The following is a 12,586-nucleotide window of genomic DNA, read 5'->3' as shown; positions in this document are numbered from 1 at the left end:
TCAGTACACACTAGAAAGTGTCGGCGTTCATTGTACAGTGCGTACCGCAAAGCTCTACAGATAGCATAGAGCTCTGCTGTGTACACACTACAGGTTTCCGGGAAAGCGAAAAGAAACCTATCATTGTCGACAACGAATGCACAGCCCACCTTCGTATCTGTCCTTGAACCATCCGTGTAGACGACGACTGAACCTGGATAGCGGAAAACAACGGACAGGAAGAGCCTCCGATAAATCGAAGGGTCCGTGTTTTCCTTCGGGCCAGTGTGTAGGTCCAGGATTATTTCAGGTCGCCGTACTACCCACGGAGGTACCCCACTTGGTTGCCTGACAAGGCAAGGAACCGAAGGTACGTCAAACAATCTGTAATTGCTATCCAAACGTAGTCCAACCGGCCGCGTTGCTCGGGGATGAGCGGCGTACAGCAAACGGTTGCCATTGTTGAAAACGCAAGGATAGCTTGGATGAAGTGGCATTTGTCGCAAATTAGCAGCATAGGTGAGAAGCATTTGCTGGCGCCTCAGGTGTAAAGGCGGCACACCAGACTCAGCGAGCAGGCTAGCTATGGGGCTTGTACGAAAGGCTCCCGTCGCCAACCGAACCCCGCTGTGGTGGACGCTGTTAAGCTTCGCAAGAACGCTTGGTCTTGCTGAGCCATATGCTGCACTGCCGTAGTCTAGGCGAGATAAAATATGTGCCCCATAGAATCGTAGAATCGTAGGAGTGCTGCTAAGAAACTTCACCAGATTAAGTCTCTTAGTGCATTGCACTTTTAACTGCCGCACATGTGGCTCCCACGATAATTTACTGTCAAAAAGGAGCCCAAGAAATCGGTAAGTGTCAACAACTGGAAGAACGACATTTCCTAAATAAAGCTCAGGATGCGGGTGAAGAGTGCATTGACGACAAAAGTGGACAACACAGGTCTTTGCGGCAGAAAACCGAAAGCCATGTTCTAAGGTCCACTGCTCCACCCTCCGAATAGCTTGTTGTAATTGTCGCTCTGCGACTGCCATACTGCACGAGCTATAGTGCAGAGCAAAATCGTCCACATATAGCGACGGTTTTACTGCTGGACCAGCAGCAGCAACAATACCGTTTATGGCAATCGCGAACAGAGTGACACTAAGGACCGATCCCTGTGGAACTCCATTTTCTTGAACGCGGTATTGCGAATATGTCCTCCCTACTCGGACACGGAATAGACGGAGGGACAAAAACTTCGCAATAAATGCCGGCAAGTTACCACGAAATCTCCATTGATGCAGGACTGAAAGGATACCGTATCGCCATGTGGTGTCGTAGGCCTTCTCTAAGTCAAAGAAAACAGCTACCAAGTGCTGTTTACGGAGAAACGCATCCTGGATAGAGCTCTCCAGGTGTACCAAGTGGTCAGTAGTCGAGCGAGCGGCTCGAAAACCACATTGTTATTCGGACAATAGTCCTTGTTTCTCCAGACACCACACAAGTCGGTGATTGACCATCCTCTCAAAAAGCTTACATAGGCAATTTGTAAGACAAATCGGTCTGTAACTTCCTGCATTTTTAGGATCTTTGTCAGGCTTGAGGACAGGAATGACTATGCCCTCCGCCACTGAGATGGAAAATCACCCTCTATCCAGATTCGGTTGAACACACGAAGGAGATATAGTAGACTATCATCACTAAGGTGTTTTAACATCTGGTTATGGATACTGTCCGGACCAGGAGATGTGTCCTTGCAAAGCGCTAAGGCGCTGCGGAGTTCCCACTCCGTAAAGGCCACGTTATAGTCCTCTGAAGCTTGAGTGGCAAAACTAAGGTGATGACGTTCTGCCGCCCGCTTCAGAGCGAGGAAATCAGGATGGTAATTCCCGGAGCCAGATACATCCGCGAAATGACTAGCTAGATGGTTCACTATCGCAAGAGGGTCAGTGGCGATACTGCCTGCAATGGAGATTCCCGGTACAGGAGACGATCCTGGGATACCCGAAATCCGTCAAAGCTTAGTCCACACTTGAGATGATGGAGTATGTGACGTCATAGATGACATATATCTCTCCAATGCCATCTGAAGTTGAAGAAATTAAAGAAAGGAAGGAATGTAAGGAGATGGGATCTAGACAAGTTGAAAGAAAAGAGTGTGAGGGATTGTTTCAAGGAACATGTTGCACAAAGACTAAATGAAAAGGCTGAAGGTAACACAAGAAAGGAAGAGTGGATAGTCATGAAAAATGAAGTCAGTACGGCTGCTGAAGAAATGTTAGGAAGGAAGAAAAGATTAATTAAGAATCAGTGGATAACTCAGGAGATACTACACCTGATTGATGAAAAACGAAAATACAAGAATGCTAGAAATGAAGAGGGCAGAAAAGAATACAGGCGATTAAAGAATGAAGTGGACAGAGATGGCAGGAACATATCGTCGGGTTACTTCTAAAAACCTCGTAAGTCCGATTTTTCATGATTTTTAGGTTTGAAGTGCATTATATGGATTTATGCTCGCTCTTTCTGCTGGATAAAACCTCGTAAATCTTTCTTGGATTTTTAAAGAGTTATTTAAAATAAATTAAACCTCGTATCATTCTCGACCTTAGAATGTTACTATGAAACCTTGTAAGTCTCCTGGTGTGACATACGTATTTTTATATCTCAGGCAATGGCATGAAGTTTACCTAAGACCACGTAACTCTGCTCTTAATAGAGCTGCCTGTTTGTCCGCCACTTCTAACAATGAATTAACAACAGTTGACCTCTGTTGTACTCGCAGGAATGGTAGGTAAACGATTGTTGAATCAACTCAAATAGTACCGTGCTAAAATTAGTGTGGTGTTACAATACACGCGAAGTATTAATTGATGAGTTGCTATTAGTGCCTATTGCTAGAAAAGCTATGTAATGTCAGTGATTATTTTGTGAATGTGAGCTGTCGTTCGCCACCTGCATTTCCACGTATACGGTAAGTACCTATCTATAACTAAGGTGCCCGTGGGAAAATTGTAAAGCAGTCAGATGGTCAAAGAAATAATTTAACATATCTTTCATAAATCAGCGGTGTTCTCTAGGCACTCTCGTACGGGTAATTTTCTTTGAGTCGGTGGTAAACATTCCTTCGTTGTCTTTTCATTTCAGAGAAAATGAGTTGGAGAAGTATGAGAATGCTGGGAATGTTGGGTATTGATGTGGAATGTGCAAGAACTGCACATGCGAATTGCGTAAAAGAAACAGATGACAGGAAGGGCTATGAAGAATATGACCCCGACTGTGAAGAAAAGACAGTTTCTTACGACACTGATGAAAAAGAATTGTATTCACAAACTCAGGCAAGCGAATTGTATATGGATTTCGATGTTGTTCAAAACAGTGTGATATCTTTGGGATAGTTTGTGGTTGATAATATTGGTTGTCTTCAAGCCATAAATGAGTCTGCAGAGGAAAACAACAGCACTGCAAATGCCGGTAAAGAAACATCAGACCAAACCCTTCCAATTTCTGGTTCTCCTCCTACAGGAAATAGAGCTGAAGGAATACGATGCCCTGAAGATGTAGTTGAGGCTCAAAGAAGGGAAGAAAATACGAGTACAAACCACATTAACGGAACTGGACCAAACGTTTAGCCCTGTGAATACCTCAAAACCCCCAAATGAAACCCATGAAGATGTCAGTGTATACAATAATGGGAACAGTGCACGCCGTGGAAGAAAAAAGAAAAGATCATCAAAGGACCCTGAATGGACATCTGTGGCAAATAAAACTAATAGAATGTATGGGAATTCATACAAGGGAACATGGAAATCCATGGACGGGAGCTGGAAATACGACGTGGAAAGACCGCCTAGGGAAATGAAACCACACTGCAATTGTATTTTGAGTACAAAGTCACCCAATGTACATTGCAGGAGTTTCATGGTAGGTGACAGAAAGCAGATCTTCGACGAGTTCTGGAAAGATTGCTCGTGGAAAGAAAAGAAGGGGATGGTAAGATGCCTTGTAGATGTACAGGCTCCGAAGGACAAGAAACATCAGAAGAATGATGATCCTCGAAGATCAAACAACTTCTACTTCCATCTAAAACAAAATGGGGTCAGGAAAAGGGTATGTAAAAAACTGTTTCTAAATACCCTGTGTATTGGCGAATGGTCAGTGCATAACTGGGTGAAAGAACACCGAACTGAAGAAGGTGATAGAAATGGGGACGAACATGATTTGGTTAAGGAACCCCTGGTACGTCCGAGAAGAATAGGACCAGAACATCGTATGAAGAACAAAAGTGAGAGCGCAGAACACAAAGCTCATTTGGTTGCGTTCTTCAACGAGATTCCGATGTTAGAATCACACTACTGCTGAGCAACTTCATAAAAAAAATACCTTGAACCCATATGGACTTCAAAAGCTGCCCTGCATAGAGAATATCAGCTTTACTGTGAAAGGCTGAATGTTCAAGCTTTGTCAATAAAGATACTTCATGAGGTATTTGATGAAATGAATCTAGGTCTCTTTTGTCCCAAGAAAGACAGATGTGATATGTGCTGTAGCTACGAAGCAGGAAATGTGTCAGAAAAGGACTATATAACACACAAGCTCGAAAAGGAATCGGCCAAAGAGGAAAAGGCCTTCGATAAGGACAATGCAAAGCATGTGTTCACTGTGGATTTGCAGTCTGTTTTACTCTGCCCGTATCTACAAGCATCAGCCATCTATTACAAAATGAAGCTCAAAGGACATAACGGTGTACGATCTCAAGACTCAAGAAGGATACTGCTACTTATGGCATGAAGGTGAAGGAGGACTAACTCCAAATGACTTTGCGAGCATCATGTGTGACTTCATACTGAAAAATGTTGCTTATGAATCAGGAGATGAGATCATATTTTACAGCGATGGCTGTGGCTACCAAAACAGAAATAGTATACTGGCAAATGCATTTCTGTTATTAGCTAAAGAAAAGAACATCACCATCACTCAGAAGTTTCTTGCTAAAGGACATACACAAATGGAGTGTGATTCAATGCACTCTACAATAAAAAAGAAAACAGGCATAAAGAAGTCTACGTGCCTGCGGAATAGCTGTCAGCATGTAAGTCTGCAAGATTGAAACCCAAACCATACAACGTTACTTACTTGACACATTCCTTCTTTAAGGATTAAAGTTGCGTGAAGATAGGTTCCATCCGACCAGGCCACAAAAAAGGGGATCCTACAGTTACTGACCTCTGATGCATCCGCTACCACCCAGACTTGAAAGTAAGGATCAAGACGGATTTCAAAGGTGCGTTTCATTCATGGTGAAATATTATTATTTTACGTGTGTTTCAGATTTTTCCCACTGTAAATTTCTGCTATTATTTTCAGGTGCCTGAGAAGAACTTCCTCGAATACAAGGAAAGAGCAGTGGAAGTTACTCATTGGAGACAGTGAAAAATCTTTACGGTGCACCTTTAAAAATAAAGAAGGACAAATATCTGGATCTCCAGCAACTGAAACAGCTGATACCTCAAGATTACCATACTTTTTATGATAACCTGCAATATGATTAGAGACAGCCCAAATTCTTGAATAATAGGGGCTAAAATTCTTGGTTAAAAAGGATAATTCTTGAGCGAAGACGAAATTTTTTAGATAACACCTGAAATGTTTAAATTATATTATTCAAAGTTTTACGTTGATAACAATTCTAAGATACTTAACATTATTTAACATTCAGAGCTGTACGCAGACAACAGTTCTAAGTTCGTCATTGTAAGAATTGTTCTTCTACTTGTTACCACACACAAGAACTCTGGAAAAAAGTTCATAGCATTTTCAAGTAACTTGAATATTTACTTCCTTGTGTTTATGCATGTGATTTCCATAAGCCGATCCACATTAAAACTAGTTTAATAACACTAATCATGTTACGAAAATCAAACCTTAAAACCTCGTATGTCCAGATAAGGTTAGAATTTTATTTCTTAAAACCACGTAAGTCTACCGGATATATGAAGACTTACTTGAAATGCTTATTTATGCTTTTCAACAGCGATACTAACGCTAAATAATGCGGAAACTCAAAAATTACAACGGTTGAGCAATTTCTGTGAAATTTATAACATTTTTTCCATCTCCTAAAAAGTTTGCTAAAAATGACTTACGAGGTTTTAGAAGTAAGCTGACGATATCCAACAGTTGTATCAAGGAAAAGATTTAGGTGATTTGATTCTAGAATAAGAAGAGGCTGTTGATGCTGATGAAATTGGAGACGCAATTTTTTTTTTTTTTTTTTTTTTTTTTTTTTTTTTTTTGCTAGGGGCTTTACGTCGCACCGACACAGATAGGTCTTATGGCGACGATGGGATAGGAAAGGCCTAGGAGTTGGAAGGAAGCGGCCGTGGCCTTAATTAAGGTACAGCCCCAGCATTTGCCTGGTGTGAAAATGGGAAACCACGGAAAACCATTTTCAGGGCTGCCGATAGTGGGATTCGAACCTACTATCTCCCGGATGCAAGCTCACAGCCGCGCGCCTCTACGCGCACGGCCAACTCGCCCGGTGGAGACGCAATTTAAGGTCAGTGTTTGACAGAGCTATGAGAGACCTAAATAGGAACAAGGCAACTGGAATTGATGACATTCCCTCTGAGTTATTGACTGTCTTAGGAGAAACCAGCATCACAAGGTTATTCCACCTAGTGTGCAAGATGTACGAGACAGAAGTGCCATCCGATTTTTGGCAGAATGTTGTTATACCTATTCCCAAGAAAAATGGTGCTGACAAGTGTGAAAACTATCGCACCATTAGTTTAGTATCTCATGCCTGCAAAATGTTAACACATATTATTTACAGAAGAATGGATAGACAAGTTGAAGCTAAGTTGGGAGAAGATCAATTTGGTTTCAGAAGAAATGTAGGAACACGTGAAGCAATCCTGACTTTACGTCTTATCTTAGAGCATCGAATTAAGAAGGACAAGGCCACGTCATGGCATTCGTAGACCTAACAAAGGCATTCGATAATGTTGATTGGACCAAGCTATTTAAGATTCTGAAGGTGATTGGTATCAGATACTGAGAATGAAGATTTATCTACAATCTGTATAAAAATCAGTCTGCAGTGATAAGAATCGAGGGCTTTGAAAAAGAAGCAGCAATCCAGAAAGGGGTGAGGCAAGGCTGCAGTCTGTCCCCACTCCTTTTCAATGTTTACATAGAACAGGCAGTAACAGGGGTGGATCATGGGAGACTACTGGCAAAAATTAGTGCAATTGGACTCGACAAAAGAGTGACCGTATGGTTTGCTATATTTCTAGAAAATAGATCTCAGAGAATTAGCGTAGGCGAAGCTTTATCTGACCCTGTAATAATTAAGAGGGGAATTCCTCAAGACAGTATTACTGGACCTTTATATTTTCTTATATATAAAAATGATATGAGTAAAAAAGTGGAATCAGAGGTAATGCTTTTTGCAGATGATGTAATTCTATATAGAGTAATAAATAAGTTACAAGATTGTGAGCAACGGCAACACGACCTCGATAATGTTGTGAGATAGACAGCAGGCAATGTTACGATGATAAACAGGGTTAAAAGTCAGGTTGTGAGTTTCACAAATAAGAAAAGTCCTCTCAGTTTTAATTACTGCGTTGATGGGGTGAAAGTTCCTTTTGTGGATCATTCTAATAATAATAATAATAATAATAATAATAATAATAATAATAATAATAATAATAATAATAATAATGTTATTTGCTTAATGTCCCACTAACTACTTTTACGGTCTTCGGAGACGCCGAGGTGCTGCGCAGGAGTTCTTTTACGTGCCAGTAAATCTACCGACACGAGGCTGTCGTATTTGAGCACCTTCAAATACCACCGGACTGAGCCAGGATCGAACCTGCCAAGTTGGGGTCAGAAGGCCAGCGCTTTAACCGTCTCAGCCACTAAGTATCTAGCTGTTAATATAAGGAAAGATCTTCATTGGGGTAATCACATAAATGGGATTGTAAATAAAGGGTACAGATCTCTACACATGGTTATGAGGGTGTTTAGGGGTTGTAGTAAGGATGCAAAGGAGAGAGAATGTAAGTCTCTGGTAAGACCCCAACTAGAGTATGGTTCCAGTATATGGGACCCTCACCAGGATTACTTGATTCAAGAACTGGAGAAAATCCAAAGAAAAGCAGCTCGATTTTTTCTGGGTGATTTCCAACAAAAGAGTAGCGTTACAAAAATGTTGTAAAGTTTGTGCTGGGAAGAACTGGGACAAAGACGACGAGCTGCTCGACTATGTGGTATGCTACATATGATATCATTTTTTATCCATATTGATGATATTTGATTGAAAACTTATTGTTGTTATTTCAATTAAGTGGTATGTTCTGAGCTGTCAGCGGACAAATGGCAAGGTACGACATTAGTAGACAAATAAGTTTGAGTGGCGTCTTTAAAAGTAGGAAAGATCACAATATGAAGATGAAGTTGGAATTCAAGAGGACAAATTGGGGCAAATATTCATTTATAGGAAGGGGAGTTAGGGATTGGAATAACTTACCAAAGGAGATGTTCAATAAATTTCCAATTTCTTTGAAATCATTTAAGAAAAGGCTAGATAAACAACAGATAGGGAATCTACCACCTGGGCAACTTCCCTAAATGCAGATCAGTATTGACTGATTTGATCTGAAGGGAAATGAAAGAGGAATTTGGAAAGGGAATCACAATCCAGGGAAAGGAAATCAAAACCTTGAGATTTTGCCGATGATATTTTATTTGAGACTGCAGAAGATCTTGAGAAATTGCTGAATGGTAGCCTATAGACGAAGTCTTGGGTAAGGAGTACAAGATGAAAATAAAAAGTCCAAAACAAAAGTAATGGAGTGCAGTAGAATGAAGGCTTGTGATGTAGGTAATATTAGATTATAACTAATGATGTCAGAAGTAAGGAGGACATAAAATTCAGGCTAGCACAAGCAAGGAAGAGCTTTCTTAAGAAAATAAATTTGCTCACTTCAAACACTGATATAGGAATTAGAAAGATGTTTTTGAAGACTTTCATCTGGAGCGTGGCATTGTATGGAAGTGAAACATGGACGATAACTAGCTTGGAAAGAATAGAAGCTTTTGAAATGTGGTGTTACAGAAGAATGCTGAAGGTGAGGTGAATAGTTCGAATCACTAATGAAGAGAGAATGAATTAAACTGGTGAGAGGAGATGTTTGGCTAAATTTGAGGAGAAGAGGAGCTAGAATGATAGGACACATCTTAAGACACCCAGGACTTGTGCAGTTAGTTTTTGAGGGAAGTGTAGGCGGTAAGAACGGTGGTAGTAGTAGACCAAGGTATGAGTATGACAAGCAGATTAGAGCAGATGTAGGATGCAATAGTTACGTAGAAATGAAAAGTTAGCATAGGATAGGGCGGTATGAAAAGCTGCATCAAACCAGTCTATGGACTGATGACTCAAACAACAACAACATTATTATTATTTATCTGTTTACATTATAGGCTACATTGTTTTAGACTGACCAGATATCTGTTACATTCTCGTTATTAGAAGCTGACACCATGGTGTAGGGATAGCATTCCTGCTTCTTACCCAGACGCTCCTAATTCGATTCTCAGCCAAGTCACGGAATTATCCCTGGATCTGAGGGCTGATTTGATATCCGCTCAGCCTATGTGATTACAATTGAGGAGCTATCTGATGATGAGGGTGCAGCCCCAGTCTAGACAGCCATAAATAAGTAACAGCGGGAGGCATCGTCATGCCAACCATACGACATCTCATAATTTGCAAGCCTTCGGGCTGAACAGTGGTCACTTGGTTTGCCTAGGCACTTTAGGGCTGTTGCACAATATGGTGTGTTTGTTAGCTTGTTTATATTAAATATTTAAATATACAGAAGAGTAGAAGCTTAGGGGAACAAAGAGAAGTTGTAGATTAAAAAGCTTCATTAAAGCTCAGCGTGACTATGAACACAAGAAATCAACAAGTCCAGAGGAATAATCATTCAGAAAAGTATTTCTGTTTGAGAAGACTAAATTGAGAGCAAAACAATTTGCCATAAGACATCATCTGAAAATGTTGCAAGAAATATACCCTTATGGCATAGGCTATAATATTAATCATTAACATACATGTAATGCAAATTCATGGAATCTCAAAACAGTCAATAATAAAGAAAACAATTAGATTGATTATACTTTCCAGGAGAAAGAAAGAATACACTTTCTAAAAGAAAATGGGACCAACAAAAACTGTATGCTTTAAAGATATGAAACATAATAATGAAGTACCTTACTGAATGTACAGATAGGCCTATAAATAGGCTACTTACAGCTTTTCATCCCTCTTTCGCTGCACTTTTCCATCCAACTTCCATAACTGAAGGTCCACATCATCTTCCTCCAGGCTGACGGATGCCTTTGGCGTTGTCTGAGAACTAGACAAAACTGACTCTGTACTCTCAGCCGGCTCACCAAACGGAGTGTTATTCACTTTAGTTCCACCACTACTTGTACCAGGCTTTGGATCTTGGGCCCAAAGCAAAGCTCCATTCAAAGGTGTCATGTAGAGCATGTCTCCATGACGGAGGCCACAGCTACGAACTGTTCTGCTGCGAGATGACACTAACTCATCCTTACGACCTCGCTCCCGATACAAAGCAAAGGCAAATCCACTGAGTTCAAATTTATCGTGTACCTAAAACAAGAAAACAACGTTTAAATCATAAAGGCCTACTTCATACATAATCAATTTTATAACAGTAAGAATCAGACCCATTTCCACACATGAAAACTCTGAAAAGGTTTCTGAATTACGACAATATAGCAACAAAAAATGAAAAGCATACCTTCTCAAAAAGCTGTAAGATTGAGTCAGATGGTTCAACATCAATTCTCTTCGTACCTTCTGACGATTGGACTCTCAATGTCTAAAGACAAAAATCATACTTATTCCAATGCATTACAACAAAGGACATTATAAAAAAGCAATACCCAATGTAAGTCATGTAAGAAAAATACAATTCTGAATCAGTATTGTTAAAATGCATTTGTTTATCCCTAACATTAAGGTTAGGTATGACCACGGGATTATAGAGCATGTGAAGAGGGGAATAAAGGGGCCAAGGGCTTTCATTTCTAACCAACGGGAAAATAACTAATTTTTATAGCATAACGAATTAGAAAAGGACCACTACAGTTAATTTTATTGAAAAGGGCACAGTGACGAAGCAACAATGCACTTGACGCTTTGTTTGGTTCGAGGGGAATCATTACTTGAAATACTGGCACTATCCGTGCAAAAATTTCTGAATACAATACAAAAATCATCTCAATTTCATTAATTTATTCCATATTAAAATTTGCTTACAATAGTCTTATGTTTTGACATTTTGGAGTTCATTCCGCTCTCGTCCAATGGTTTTCGAATCAGCTGTTGCCACCGCTCTACTGTTTCTGCAACACAACTTCAACGGAAATGCGACAGCTTATAGATGTCAGTAGTAAAAGTCAGATTCACATTTGTTTTTGGATTTACTTCCGCTCAGGTTCGGACTGAATTTCGGCGGCGTTTTGTGTTATGTGTGTAAATATGTACGTAACCTCTCAATTTTTTTATTTTACTGGTATTTTCCTAGGTGATGGATTTCCTTAGATAATTTAAGAAATGTGTTAAAGTATTTTTTACATGCATACTATATCGTGTCAACCAGAATTTTGCTTTTGTACGTGAAGCTATCATATCCTTACTACCATTGTCGTTTTCTTCTAGTTTGCTGTCAGTCCTGTCATACATGTTAAGGCCCGGGAGTATAAGCAGGAGCAGCTAATCCCAGTATAAGGTAGTGCCATATTTTGTTATTTAGTTCCAAGTCAGTCCGACAACTATTGGTTTCTGACACTGGCAGGGCAGTGGTATAGAGTAATACCTAACCGCAATGTTTGAAAGTTGATGCTCACGACCCGGTGGGGAGTATCGCACCGATGTATTTAATAGCCAATAGATAATTAAATATTTGCCAAGAGATAGTGTGAAAACATTTTGTACTGGTAGATTGTTTTTCACTATTTTAATATTATCTTTACGACGGCCGGAAATACCGTGTCATAAATTTTACAGACAATATCATTATTATAGGCTACCCATGCTTAATCTGTTGAGGTGCGAAGCCTTCAAAAGAGTAGAAGTTGATGTTTTCTGCTTTGAAGTGTATTGCAGATTTATATTTATTTATCTTATTAGGCCGATTTTAAGCTCTGATTTAGGCTTAATCATAACAATCCACACGGTTCCAACGTATGGCAGTTCTCATATATATTGGTAATACAACCTTGGTTCGACTTTATAGATAAGTCTGATCACCGATTGTGGTTTCTTACTTTAGATAGATTTAATTAAGTTGCATTATAATATTTATCATTTATTGTGTTAAATGCATGTGCCATAGAATTCAGAGGGATTTTAATAAACTGTGGTATTAGACGCGGTTTTGTCTTACAAACATAGATAGATAAGATTTATCATCAACAGGTTATTTGCCCAATTATAGATGATTCAATAAAACAGTATACACAACAAATACACCTTAAATAAATAAAATTTCCTAAAATAGTGACCAAATTTAAACTA

General features: G+C 39.7%; 2 protein-coding genes across 3 annotated transcripts in view; one reads left to right on the top strand and one right to left on the bottom strand.

The window, feature by feature from the left end:
• The window catches only part of Npl4 (nuclear protein localization 4), a 278,312-nt gene extending 266,849 nt beyond the window's left edge, over nt 1–11,463 (bottom strand). Inside the window, exons 1-3 of the mRNA XM_067150486.2 lie at nt 11,327–11,463; nt 10,806–10,886; nt 10,290–10,654 (exon numbers count right to left, since the gene is read on the bottom strand). Of these exons, the coding sequence (XP_067006587.1) occupies nt 10,290–10,654; nt 10,806–10,886; nt 11,327–11,359 (479 nt within the window). The 5' untranslated portion in view covers nt 11,360–11,463. The remainder of the gene's footprint in view (nt 1–10,289; nt 10,655–10,805; nt 10,887–11,326) is intronic.
• LOC136876491 (E3 SUMO-protein ligase PIAS1) overlaps nt 11,445–12,586 on the top strand; it is a 69,583-nt gene continuing 68,441 nt past the window's right edge. Inside the window, exons 1-2 of one of the 2 annotated variants that reach the window (XM_067150487.2) lie at nt 11,445–11,550; nt 11,729–11,798. The gene's annotated coding sequence lies outside the window, so the exon portion shown is untranslated. The remainder of the gene's footprint in view (nt 11,551–11,728; nt 11,799–12,586) is intronic. The other variant, XM_067150488.2, reaches the window with a different exon arrangement.

The sequence above is a fragment of the Anabrus simplex genome, chromosome 6 (genome assembly GCF_040414725.1).
Source record: "Anabrus simplex isolate iqAnaSimp1 chromosome 6, ASM4041472v1, whole genome shotgun sequence".
Taxonomy (NCBI): Eukaryota; Metazoa; Arthropoda; class Insecta; order Orthoptera; family Tettigoniidae; genus Anabrus; species Anabrus simplex.
This window is presented reverse-complemented; position numbering and strand designations above follow the sequence as displayed.